At 39.8% G+C, this 13898-nt stretch overlaps 1 protein-coding gene across 2 annotated transcripts in view; it reads left to right on the forward strand.

The window, feature by feature from the left end:
- LOC123718405 overlaps positions 1-10287 on the forward strand; it is a 55667-nt gene extending 45380 nt beyond the window's left edge. For both annotated transcript variants that reach the window (XM_045674836.1, XM_045674837.1), the window contains exons 14-19: positions 65-288; positions 642-815; positions 3242-3344; positions 3856-4286; positions 5105-5592; positions 6302-10287. In XM_045674836.1, the coding sequence (XP_045530792.1) occupies positions 65-288; positions 642-815; positions 3242-3344; positions 3856-4286; positions 5105-5592; positions 6302-6428 (1547 nt within the window). In that variant the 3' untranslated portion in view covers positions 6429-10287. The remainder of the gene's footprint in view (positions 1-64; positions 289-641; positions 816-3241; positions 3345-3855; positions 4287-5104; positions 5593-6301) is intronic.
- Positions 10288-13898: the final 3611 nt, after the last annotated feature.

Genomic DNA, 13898 nt, shown 5'->3' on the forward strand with positions numbered 1-13898 from the left:
AAGAGATAATTTATTTGTCCGTATTTAATATAATTTTATATAATATGATGAAATTATTTTCTAGGCCAGAGCGTCCCCGGGCGTACCGTCTCTGGCCCGCGGCGTCGCGAGCCTTTCGGCTCCACGAGTGTGCGCGTGTGCGCGGTTAGCGAACCCCTACACCTGCCCACCCCCGCACCGACCCCCGAACCCCCGATCCCCGCCCCGCCCACGCCCCACGCCACTAAGCCCCAGCCCGCGCAGGAGGCGGTCCCTACTTCGAAGATTATCGTAGAGGAGGTTAACGAGGTATGCAATAATTATTTGTTGTTTATTATTCTTATGGTGGCATTGAAATCGGTTCAGTAGTTAAGCTTCGTAATGGACATACAAAAATCTGTTGTGATTTCAATAGTTCATGTAATACTGATACTGATACGTCCCCATTTAGAAATATGTGGATATCTCAAAAACTACTGATCCGATTTTAATGAAGACAACAATTTTATAATACCTAATTTAAAAATAAATGTTCGATATTTTATTATTGATAAAGTTAAGATCTAGCAGATGTACTTGGTCTAATATTATCCAATTATGATACAAAAAAATATCCAATGAATGTAGAAATAATCAAACCACTAACCCCCTTTTCTGTATAGGTCAACCAACCAACCAAAGTGGAGAAACGCGAGATCAAAGAGGACATCCCGACCGTACAATTGAAGGCAGTGCACAAGAAGCATATTATTACATCGCGGAGACCCGACGTCACCATTGTGACTTCAGACGCCCACTCGCAGCTGGTCACAGTGGCAGTCTCTGACAGCTTGAAGGTATTATTTTTATTTATACACTACACACTCTCACAACAATTCTCACCTGGTGTTAAGTGGGATGTTATTCGAGTAGTCATAGTCTGTTTATAGCTCAGCTGGTGATCTACTTGTGTAAATTACACATAGAGGCAATTGAGTCCAAGGGGGAGGCGCTGGCAATAAATTTGGACATAGCGAAAGCCTTCGATTGGGTGAGCCACAGAACACTGCTCTCGAAGCTTCCAGTCTATGGGCTCCCTGAGAAATTATGCGACAGGATATGCAGCTGTCTCTCAGATCGGAGTATCAAGGTCGTCATCGATGGAGTATGTTCCGACCTTAAACCCGTGAACGCTGAAGTCCCACAAGGCTGTGTTCCATTCACGACACTGTTTCTATTGCATATCAATGATATGTAACTTAGCAACATTCATTGGTATGCGGACGACAGTACTGGTGACTGGGGTAGAAAGCACAAATTCGTCCCCACATGGAGTACTGTTCTCACCTCTGGGCAGGAGCTCCCCGATACCAGCTACTTCCGCTTGACCGTATTCAAGGAAGAGCAATTCGAATCATCGACGACTTCAGGAGGCATGATCACATGGCATCGCGTAGAAATGTGAATTCTCATTGCATCTTCTATATGGGGAGTGTTCAGAGGAGTGATTCGGTCTCATACCTGCAGCTGAGTTTCATCATCGGACATCAAAGCAGAGTACAAAATGTATCACCTGGACGTCTGTCGTCCGGCATTTCTTAAGACAGTTTTTGCCGCTCACCACCACTGATTGGAACCAGCTGCCCGCTTAAGTATTTCAGAACCAATTCGACTTAGGGTCTTAGGGAAAAGTGTACCAATTCTTGGAAGGCTGGCAACGCACTTGCGATCCTTCAGTCAATGTGACTTGTGTCACTTAACATCAGGTGGGCCTCCTGGCCGTTTGCCTCCTATTACATAAAAAATATATATTTTTTAAAGAAATATGTCTTTTATATCCAAAATAATAAACATTCTACTATGAATAAATTTTGGAATTTGAAAAAAGTGGGAAATGTTAGTATACTGCAATGCTTCAGTTACAGCTGTGTTTTCCAACCCTTTTTTGTGACATGCCTTACCTCTTTTAAGTCTTCCTAAAATTATTTTATTTTAATATTTAATAAATCAAATCAGAACTTAAATGATAGGTTTCAGAAACTGATCACTAGTAAATTGTTAGTACAGTAAGTAATGTTCAAAAACTTAACACTCAATAGCCTCTTTAACACTCAATAGCCCCCCTTAACACTCAATGGGGGGGGGTCTATTGAGTGGGGGCTCTTGATACTTAATAGCTCCCCTTAATATTTAAATTTCCCAAGTGTGAGGCATGGGCACCTTGTTGGGAAACTGACACTGAGTTACAGTACAATAGTTACAATAAGCCCACCAATTGGCTAGTTCTCTTCCAATTTGTCATTGATATGCTCAAAAGGTTGGGGTCTTAGTCTCCAGTCCAGAATCTCAGTCCACCGGGTTGTCCAATTGATTTTCCATCATATAATTGATATCTATATGATATTCTTCATTGACCCGTGAACTTGGCTAAGAGTTATTGAGAGTAAAAAGTTTTAATTTCTTAAACTGTATTTACTCTATGCTAAAATTTCATGCCTTTCTATAACTGTTGGCAACATTGCTCTCTCTGCTCTGTGACAATAAAGGACGGAGGAGTTCGTTGTACTCCAAAACTTTTATTACCCAAAAGCAAATCCACTATTGTAACAATATGTAAAATAATTACAAAATAACAATGAATTTATCATGTGAGGTTAGAGATTTTTTTAAATTTAGTATAAAAATTATATGAGGTAAAAAATAACAAGCGTTAACCACCAAGAGTTACTCCGTGATTTATTATTATTTATTAACATTTTTTTATAAATTTTGATTTCGATGTCAGTCTATAATTTTCCAAGGAATTTCGAAAAACAGTTGACAGGTCAAATTATTGAGATAAAGCCCAGATTTCAAATTATCCCACGTTGACCAAGATAATAGTAATATTCATTAAAATTCAAATTCGCTAGGTAAAATACCAATTAACATTGATTTTATTCCATATATCGATTATTTAATTAAAACATACCGAAAGTCGTCTGTAAATAGCTTTTGCAGTTTTAACCAATGGCTTAGAAACGGCCTTTTAAAGGCGGGCACTCTAACTTTATTCGTATAGGTAAACAAGGATATGTCAGAAAAGAAGTTAAATCGATTCTAAATTTACATTTACTACCAGTTCGCAGGCCAAGAGCGTAAGGCAAGACGAACTGGCAATTGGCAATTCACAATAGCTAATTTACCATAATTTAAGCTGGCAAGGCTGCCTTTTTGTGTGTGCCGAACAATCATTATTCACGAAAAAGATCTCCATTTAAACATTAAGTATTCTTCTATTTAGGTCCGTCTCGGAAATCAAGCTACAACGAGCCAAGGTACGGTGGTTGGCTTACTTCAAAACGGGCCGTTCGCTGTTACGTTGCCAGTTCATTCAAGGGACATTGGTAAGTATAAGTATAAGAAAATGTATATAATGTTGTATTAGTGTATAATCCCCGTTGCCCCCGCCAAGGTACTGTCCTGTACTTCACTGTTCTCTCAATCCTGTAAATTTCTGTCCTGCCCTACAGGCGATTGGTTATCAAGTCTCGCTGTAGACGCCTTTGATAACAAGTCAGATCTGAACAGTCAAGGACCTTCAGGCCTACAGCGAGATTACATTTCATCATCTAATGACTAAATAAATGACGCCTTCCCTAGGGAAGAGATCCCATAAAGTGTGATCTTCTGTCCTGCCCTTCAGGGCCTTGACCACCTCACGACTACGAAAAAGGCTTATTCCAGCTGTGCTGAGTCTTTAAGCGGAGGATCTATACTGGTCCGGCATACTTTACGATGTTTGCCACGAGAGTCCATGGGTGCACAGCTGGCTTCCCTGAGGTCTAAGCTGCTAAGCCAACACTGTTCAAAAGAACATTAAAAGTCTAAAATAATATTAAAAACTGTTTCTTCCAGGTGCAACAACGACCATCACGTCCGGGAGCATACCCACCGTGGCCAACATGTCCAACATGACCAATCTCAGCATGGCCAACATGCAGACTATGGCCAATGTCTCCATCCCGACAATATCCAACCCCCGCCGACCGACCCCCCTAGTCCAAATAGCCCACAAACCCATAAACCCAACGGTGGTGGTCTCACCTCAACAGGGGAAGTTGAAGGTCCTCCACGCTCACCCCATCTCGAACACCCAGCGCGCCCAGCTCTTGGCCCAGAATCGGCAGCTGTTGCCGACCGTTGTGTCATTGGCGACGATCGACTCGAAGCCGACACTGCTGAAGGCGCCGGTGACGCAGTTCTTCGAAATCAAGTCTGGACAATTGTCGAAGCCGCATTTGGTCAGTCTTCAGGGGAAGAGATTGGACTTTGATAAGAAGAGACAGGTACATAATGCTGTTTATTGTTTAAAAGTTATGTCGTGTGTATAACCTCCTCCTTTGGACTTTTAAGTCGGTTAAAGAATATTCGTGAATATGTTAAATGGGGGAAAAGGTCTATGTAAGAAACAGTCTTAAGGTACGCCATCAAAATTCTGTGCGTTTGGTTCTAATGTTGGATTTCCTTCACCAATTCACGGAAATGTTAGAAGAAAGTCTTTTTCCACCGTCGTGGCCATGGGCGGAGGCATTACTTAACATCAGCTTGCCCGTTTGCCTGTTTATAAAATTATGTTTAGTTAAAAAATGTTGGTCTGTCTCGTGATCATTTGTCTGAAGCGAGCGGGTGATCAGCCTTCTGTGCCTGAGGTTTTGGTCTAATCGGTGTTATGTCATGGTATTATGATGGTTTTTCAAATTAATAAGACTATCAAAAAACAAACACATATTGGTCTAGTTGAACGAACTCTAAAACTCTAAGGTCATTTTAAGGTTCTGCTGTTACATAAAAAAAACATACTTTCAAATTCTTAAAAATCTTTGCTTTGAATAATTTTTATCGATATAGCGTCATCTATTTTTAGAATTAGGTGACTTGGCAATAGTAACTAAAAGTATTTCTATAAAATCACCTTCCCAATAGTTAATCACTGCCGTGTAAAGCTTTCAAGGGGATGATGATTGGATTGTATATAGGGAGAGTATTTGGACCAAAACTTTTGACAACATTTATAAATGACTGTTTATATTATTGTCATTTGTATGCCTATTATTATACGGCTGATATTGCGATGCATTATTATTATTATTAATACTATCACCAGGTCGTCTTCGATGGAACATTAAAAGGCAATATCAGACCGCGTTTCAGTCTGGACGGTCGTCAGATTGTACGGGCAACTTTGCCGGTGAGGAATGTCCGCCATCAGATACAATTGAAGAACCGAGTTGTGTCGACCATACGGCAACCCGAGCCGTCTACCAGCGTGACGAACATACAAGCGAACATACCAGTGATGAAAAATGTCTTGCCCAAAGTGAAGAATGTCATACCGAATAAGCTGGACAGACCCACAGGCCAGATGAACAATGTCATGCCGAAGGTGGACCGGCCGACAGGACAAATGAACAATGTTATGCCAAAGGTGGACCGGCAGCCGGGGCAGATTAATAATATCATAGCTAAAGGGCAGAAGATTGCGATATCCGGTGGGCAGTTGTCGGCAAATGTTCAAGCAATCGCCTTTACGACTGCTCAATTGAAAGCTAGGCAGGGACGCCTGATCACACAGCCCAGAGCTACAACTGTTGCGTGAGTATCTATTTCGTAATCAGCTAAATTAAATTATTACAAAACAATTAGTTTCATTTTTGAAAAGGCCGGCAACGCACTCGCGAGTCCTCTGGCATTGTGAGTGTACAGAGCGGCGGTTTTTTTTCTATAACAATATACTTAATATATAGCCAAAGGTGGAATACATAACATACAAATGGGGCCAAATTTATGTACTTAGAAATGAAATTATGAATAACACTTAACGATTTGGGTGTGAGTGCTCATGATGCAGGTACTTTATGTATTAGGGTTTATGGTATATTCTGCCACAGCTTATATAAAAAAAATCCGACTTTAATCCTGAAGTCCAGCAAAATAGATGTTGTTTTGCTAAGAAAGACAACTCAAGGTGTTAGGAATGAGTCCGATGTCGGAAAGGCTTAATGTCATCCCAAAAATATTCGTAGAATTGTGCCCATGCCCCAGTGGTGTTATGGGAAGGGACAATGCGATGATATCCAATGATAACTATTAAGTATTGTCGAAAAAAATATGTCCTTTTAAGGATGGAACATAAACTGTACAATTTATATCCAATAGCAAACAATATATTCTGTTTTGGTACAATTTTCTATATAGGAGTAAGCATGAGTGTCAAACAACGGTTCTTGCCTTATAAGAGTCGCATACATTTGAGTATTTAATTTACACTTTAATATCATTAATTTAATTATTTGTTTTCCAGCGAAATCGAACCGACGACCTCCGCATCTACCTCCAACGCCAACGTGGCTGAGACTCCGAACGAAGGTGAAACCAACGGCTCCGTGCGACGGCGCACCACAGATAACCTACCGATGGAGGTCACGTGACAAACGAACGCCGTAAAGGATATTAGTGCTAGTGACTGTGTTAAGTGTGTCAAGTGTCAAAGTGATGGCAAAAGTGTTCTGTGCCCTAGTTGCGCCGGTCATAGAGTTAGTGAACCTATGGGTGAGTCGATCCATTGTGACCCGGATAAGGGCAAAAGTCATTCTGACACAAGTAAATGTAAAACTGATTGTGACCCAAACAATGCCAAAAGTCATGAGGTTAATAAATGTGACCAAAATCAGAGCAAAAGTCATTGTGAGGCAATTAATTTGGATTCAAATAAAGCCACCAAACAGAAATCAGCCGCTCGTGACCAAAACAATGACCAAAGTCAAACAAGTCGGGGCGAACCTCGTCGTGGTGTTTGTTATAAAAACCTTGATAATTTAAACTTCACAGTAACGGTAGACACAAAAAAGACAAATAATGATGAAGCTTTAGATGGTGATAAAAAAACGGATGATCCTTACAGCATGTTATTTTTTTAAACACTTTTAATTGGTACACAAATCATTAATATAGCATTAATAAAATACGTAATATTGGGAACTAGTCTTCGCTTATTATGGAAAGAGAATAAATAACGGTAACTTATTGGGAGAGTTTAGGTATATTCATGTTTATGAAATTAATATAATCTTTAATATTTCATGACGACTTTAAAAATATATTCACCAACATCTAATGGCAATATTTAGTGTGATGAGACAAAATATATGCTAAGACACCCCACATTATCACACATTTTAGAACAATTCCTGAATTTTAAGAGAAAAAGTCCCATCGCTAGGGCATATCACCCTGTATATAGGGCAATCCTTATATACGTTAGGGGGATTTCCCTAACTTAAATAATAATTATGGGGATACATATTAAGAAATATTTGAATAAACCATTCTATGTGTAGAAACGGCATGCTTGGACTTGATATATTTTGATGGATTCCTGCATATAGTTAGTAGGATTATTCCCGCATTTATGGGATGTATATAAGGGAGATTCCTTGTTAGGGATTTCTTTGCCCCAGCGTTAATAATTTAAGTGGCTGTGACAAGTAGATTTAATTCACAAATGCCAGCCTCAATGTGGATTATAACTTACCCAAGGTTATGGTGAGGTTCAATGTAAAATGTTTGCTGAAGAAGGTGGTTTTATGGTTAAGATGTATGTTCGAAAAATGTGGGTAGATTTGAAAAATGGTAGTTTCGATATTTTAAAATGATGATTGCGAATAAAATTTTAAGCTACCCTCCATAGAAATTGCATAAAATAGATATACAGACAGCTTAAAACTAAATGTTATGCAGATAAAAAATTTGAAACTATCCTCAATAGACTACCCTCATTTTCTATAGTTATAATCCATAAGTTTTAGTATGTTTATTACTTGTAAATATTAAGCTTTTTAGCTCTGTTAGGTAAAATTCAGGAAGTTTTCACAAATTTTATAATTTTAAATTTTAAAAACTTTATCGTTTTTTATCAAACAACTTTTATATTCGACTGGTTGCAAATACCAACAGTTAAAAATACGCCTCGTACGGACTTGTACACTGAGGTATACAGCATTTGTTGCTATGTTTATAAACTTGACGAAAAAAATATTTTCAGTTTCTTAAAGGTAAAATAAAATCGCTTCTAAGTGTTCTATATTACTAATATAGTAATAGTATGTCCTAAGGCGATGTTTTAATCTTAAATTTAAAGGTATTTTTCATGGCTGGCATTGTGTAAATTTTTCTTAGCGTGGAGTGTATATATGTAAATAAACTGGCAGGCCCAGTGTATGCATGCCCTGTCCAAAATATTAATTCGTATATGCTTACGGCCAGAGCGCGGACTATATTCGTTGCCATGGTAACTGTGACTCGTGGTAATATATAGTCTGCGCCAAGGGGCCTAGTGAATAGCTTTTATCCCTGATGTTGTAGTTTAAACTGTAATGTTTTAATCCTGGCTATGTTCAAACTGACTGGAGTTATGTTATAAACTATAATAAAAATTAAATTACATTTGGTTTTTTCTCTAGTAGTTATGAATTGTAATAATTGTCGGTAATCAAGGAAATATTATCTCAAGAGTTGAAGTTAGAACTCGAAAAGTGTAATTTCTTGATTCTGAGAATCCTGTTTTTAATAATGATATTAGACTAGATTTTAGATCTGAAATGGACTTCAGGCCACAGGGTCTACCCACATATGCAAAAAAAAGTTATTATATAGTGTTTTATTTTATTATATTTATTTGAATTAAAATAATTTGTGTGTACCCGCAAAATCACAAAGGTCAGTTTGAATGGTCTTCAATTCTGTTATTATGACGATAAAGTGAGAATTGAGAAGGTATTTTTAGACACATTTTAACAAGTTATTTTCAAAGGTACAGGTGGTTTCAAAATCTCGGCTTAGCTGAAGATTTAAATGTAATTTTCAATGAATGATTCGGATGGACAGCTGTCAGTTAGACGTTTCAATGGATTACAAATACTGGACAGCCGGTACACAATAGGAATAGCGATATCAACCAACAATTTTAGTTTTTCTGCTCGAGAATATTCATTTTATGCCAAAAACATATATCTAACGAAAGCATACGACAAAGCCTTCTGGCATTGTCTATATATCACTTAACATCAGATGAGCTACTTACCTACTGTTCAATAAAAAAGCAGCCTAATAAATGTATATTATTGAAATGTTTCCGAAGCAATTCGACTTGAGAGTCCTTCAAAGAGCGGGCGATTTGTTAAGGCCGGCAACGCACTTTCGAGCCCTCTGGTATTTTGAGTGCCCATTGGCGGTAGGTATTTGCGAACCTATTGTACTTTGGGTCCTTCAAAGGGCGTACCAATTCTTAAACTTGCACTTGCCTTCTGGTATTGTCCACATATCACTTAAGATCAGGTGAGCCTCTTGCCCGTTTGGCTCCTGTAATAAAACTGATGTAAAGCCAAGTGCGAGCACGAACATTTATAATGATTAAAGATAATCAAGAAGATATGAGAAGAAATAAATTATTAAAAGATAGCCTGGACCTCATCATCTTTAAGGAATACATCTATTCTTAATTTACCAAAACTAATAATAGAAATCGCTATTGCTACAAGCTGTATTGGTCCTTGCGACAAGATTTATCATCTGTATACGATTCATGTGTTTTGGGACGTCATCAAGGGAAATTGAAGTTGAAGTACCCTCAGTGTAAAATTGTTGGGGGTACTCAGTTATGAATGATTATTAAAAAAAAACTAGAAAATTGTAATATTAAGGGTACATATTTTTCAGTAGGGTGACGTCCTATACTTTACGTCGAATTAATTAAAATTCGAATCTTATACTTTTAAAGAAATTGTCTTTAGTGTGTAATTAATGTATAGTGGTAATGTAAAATTAAAGATGGCGTTTGTGGTGTAGCAGGAATATCTGTTGTAAGAGAATTACGATAAATGTCTACGAATTGTCGATTCACGATATCGTTTACAAAAACCTGGTTCAGGGGTTTCGTCGTAATCTCTGGGATTGAGGAGCCGCCATTTTAATTTGACACTATCACGCCGATAGGCTATCGGTGTATAACAAAAAAAACGCGACAAGTCGCGCCAAAAAAAAATGTTTAACTTAGTAATTGTACAAAGGCCGCAAATTTGGGAAAAAATGTAAAAAAGGCCCCTTTTTGGGGCTACACATACGCTTAGTAATATAGGATGTACGGTAGTAGCTCGCACTATATGAAGCCAGCTTGTAAATAATTCATGTTCGGAGTGTAAATTGATTGTATAGTCATTCACAATTTCAATGTAGATTTTGTTGATTCTTGTCAACTGGAAATTGCTGAATTAAACGAACGATTCTGTTTCATTTTTTTGTTTTATTTCTCCTTTCCTCCTAAAATAGAAGTAATTAAAAATGTATGCGTCTCGGGACGCCCAATAAAAGTGATAACTAATCTACGTTGAACTATTTTATCCGATCCTTTTCTGTTTCATTCATCATATTGTTTATAATCACAAAGATTAAGGTTATATGCTCACGGTCAAAAGTAAAGGTCTAACGCACGCTGAACGCTGAGTAGAGAGAGGGCACAGCGGCAGTCCTAAATACGGCTAGCGCTGCGGGTTAGAGTGAGAGAGAAGGAGCCTGCCTGCCGCTATGCGTATGCGTGGGAGACAGAGTAGCTAGACTGGCGGCGCAACGCGTTACGTAACGAAGCGGGTTACCCTCCCTTAAGAAGTTATTTATTTATTGATTAAAGTTTACCACATCATACATAGTACTAAATCACTAAACTACAGTGGCATTGACTCTCATTAAGACTGTTGAAAAGCTTGGGGTCTCCTTCGACCAAACGTTATCCTGGGATCATCACGTAAAAGAAATCGGCCGTAAACTCTACGCTTCTTATGCTCTGAGACGTTTTTCTAATTTCCTTCGTATCCCCACTAAAACCATGTTAGCGCAATCTTTTCTGCTTCCTATTCTCGATCATGCAGACTCATGCACCTCTAATATGAATGAAGAGCTACTTAATAAGATTGAACGCCTGCAGAACTACTGCATACGTTTCATATTTGATCTTCGAAAATATGACCATGTGTCTAAACTCAGTAAGCAGCTGGGGTACCTTTCGACTGAGACATGGTCATCAGTGGCTCTAAAATTTTTGTAGGAAGAAATAACAAAACAACGATTGTGTATGACGGCGCCACTATCAATGTTTTGTAAAACAACGTGCAACGAGCGATTAGTCGAACGATCGTTCGATGTGTCACTCGATCCCCACTACGGAACCTATATAAATAGCGCGCGCACAACTCAGTCACTTCTGTTCACACTGTATACCGGCGACATCCCTAGGGCTCCCAATGTGGAGCTAGCCCTCTATGCCGATGACACCGCTCTCTATACCACCCACAAAGATAGAGGTGTCATTGTGGACAGACTCCAGACCGCTACCACGTCGTTAGGCGAATGGTTTCGGAAATGGGGCTTCCAAATAAATCCCGAGAAAAGCGTAGCAGTTCTCTTTGCCAGGGGCAACCCCGGTGCTATCGCTAGGGATAAATTTCACCTCAAGACAGAGGTAACCCTATACGGGCAAGCCATCCCATGGCAAAAGTCCGTTAAATATCTAGGAGTCACGCTCGATAGCGGCATGTCTTTCCGTAAGCACATAGCCGCCGTTCGCAAGAAGGCCTATTTTGTCCTTTCTCGCCTCCATTTCCTCCAAAATAAAAGGAGTCACATGTCTCTCAGACACAAGGTCACCCTATACAAGGCCTGCATCCGACCGTGCATGACATACGCTAGCGTTGTCTTTGCACATTGTGCCCCCTCGTATATTCACCGGCTACAGGTGCTCCAGTCGCGATTCATGAGAATCGCGACCGGTGCGCCCTTCTATGTGAGAAATGTCGATCTCCACCACGACCTGGAGCTCCCTACCATAGCCCAATGGATGAAGTTGGCGTCCACACGCCACTTCGACAAGGCTAATCACCATCCCAATCCGCTGGTGCGTAATAGCATCAACTATTACCCCTTCCCGACAAAAAGGGCTCGTAGGAGGCCCCGACACATACTAACGGATCCGGACGATCCAATTACTGTAGCAAACAATAAATTAAATGCCGCCCGCGCGGCCAATAATAAAAATAGAAATTCACAGACTAGGGTAAAAAACCGCCTTCACCGGGGAAGGCGAGGACCTTTACTTCGCACTTCGCTCACTCCAGTGAGCTTCCGTCCTGCCCTTCAGGCGATTGACCGCCCCGCGACAGCCCAAGCCGAGGTTCGAGTCTCACAGGAGACGCCCTTGCGCTAGCCGCGGGATAAAACGCCATTCTGGCCGAGCTACGCTCGCCAAAACAGCCCGAGCTGAGCTGTAAAGGCCCTTAAGGCCAACAGCGAGATTCCTTCTTCAAAAAAAAAAAAGAATTAATTAGTAGTAATTACCGAGTAGCCTTTGAAATCTTTACCCATTGAATTTGTTTATTAAAATCGTATTGAATTAAGAGACTGAAATTAGAATTGGAATAAATCAAGTGATTCGGAGAAAACTTTGTGTTTCTTATCTTAACAATGTCGGAGCTTGACGCTACATCAGAAGTTGAGTCTCTACCCCCACACCAACCATCATCGCCAAATGCGCCGAGGAGTATAGTAATGGAGCAAATGATGTTATTTTCGACTGGTATGGAAGAGATCTTCAAAAAAATCGCTGATAATATGACACATTGTCAGCCTGTTCAGCATGCACCGATAAAATTAGTCAATTATGACCTGGATGAACCTGAACCTGACATCATCAACTGGTGCACACTCAGCGAAATGATAATTGAACAGAAAAAGCTAGAAGGAATCGATTTAATACTTGCCCTAACACATTCTCTCAAGGGGCGTGCTGCAACCTGTCTGACGAATATCAAACCGGATCAAATATCATGGCCGACGATCAAGGAGATGCTGGTATCAAGATTTGCTAAGCCCATGATGACTCCAGACTACTTCGATCAGATCATTAAATTTCAGTTAGATGGCAAGGAGAGCCCTGCAGCCACTTTTGTGGGAGACACGGTCATGGAGGCCTAGATTGCCACGACAGAAATAGATTCGTCACAAGGGACTTTTCAGTGGCAGCCAAGACAGAGCCACGTTTCTCAGCCACTCCGCAGAATCCTCGCCCATCTGTTGCCTGCTACGTGTGTGCCAATCCCTGCCACGTAGCCTCGGTATGCCCCGCCCCATGCGTTACAAGAAAAAGGAAGCTGCTGCGGGTGCTGCCTTCAGTTCCAGCAAGTAGGTTAACGTGTGTACTCGAGCTGCGCATGGATTAATTGAGATAAGTGATATAAAATTGGCTTTTGTTTTTGATTCCGGTTGGGAATGTAGTTTGATTAAGTAAAGTTATTGCAAGTTTATTAAGGGTGAACAGTTTCATGAAAAAATAGCTTTAAAAGGTGTAGGTAATAATAATGTGATTTCTTTGCTACAAATCAAATGTCCCACTATAGTCCAAAACCTTAATTTTGACATCACTTATCACGCTTTGCCAGATGAGTTTTATTAGGCCGTAATGTTTTAGAACTAGGGATTTGCGTTTAGATTAGTAATGATAATTTGACTTTTGTTAAGAAAAAGATATCAAACTCTTGTACAACACTCTCGCCATTTCACAAAGGCTCTATTGATACCGACCTCGTAGGATGCGATAAAGAGCGGTTGTTGGGTATAATCAAAAAATACTCCAATAATTTTATACAGACATTGCCAACTACTCGTATTAAAACCGGTGAACTTTGTACCGGTGAACCGGTGAAAATCGATCTTTTTGAACCTGCTAGGATAGTTCACAGGAGACCATATGGTTTGTCTCCTCTAGAGCTTGATATCGTTCATGAAAAGATTCAAGAAATGTTAGATGCTAATATAATTCGAGAAAGTTCATCCCCATTTTCAAGCCCCATCCTATT

This window comes from Pieris brassicae, chromosome Z (assembly GCF_905147105.1).
Source record: "Pieris brassicae chromosome Z, ilPieBrab1.1, whole genome shotgun sequence".
Lineage (NCBI taxonomy): Eukaryota > Metazoa > Arthropoda > Insecta > Lepidoptera > Pieridae > Pieris > Pieris brassicae.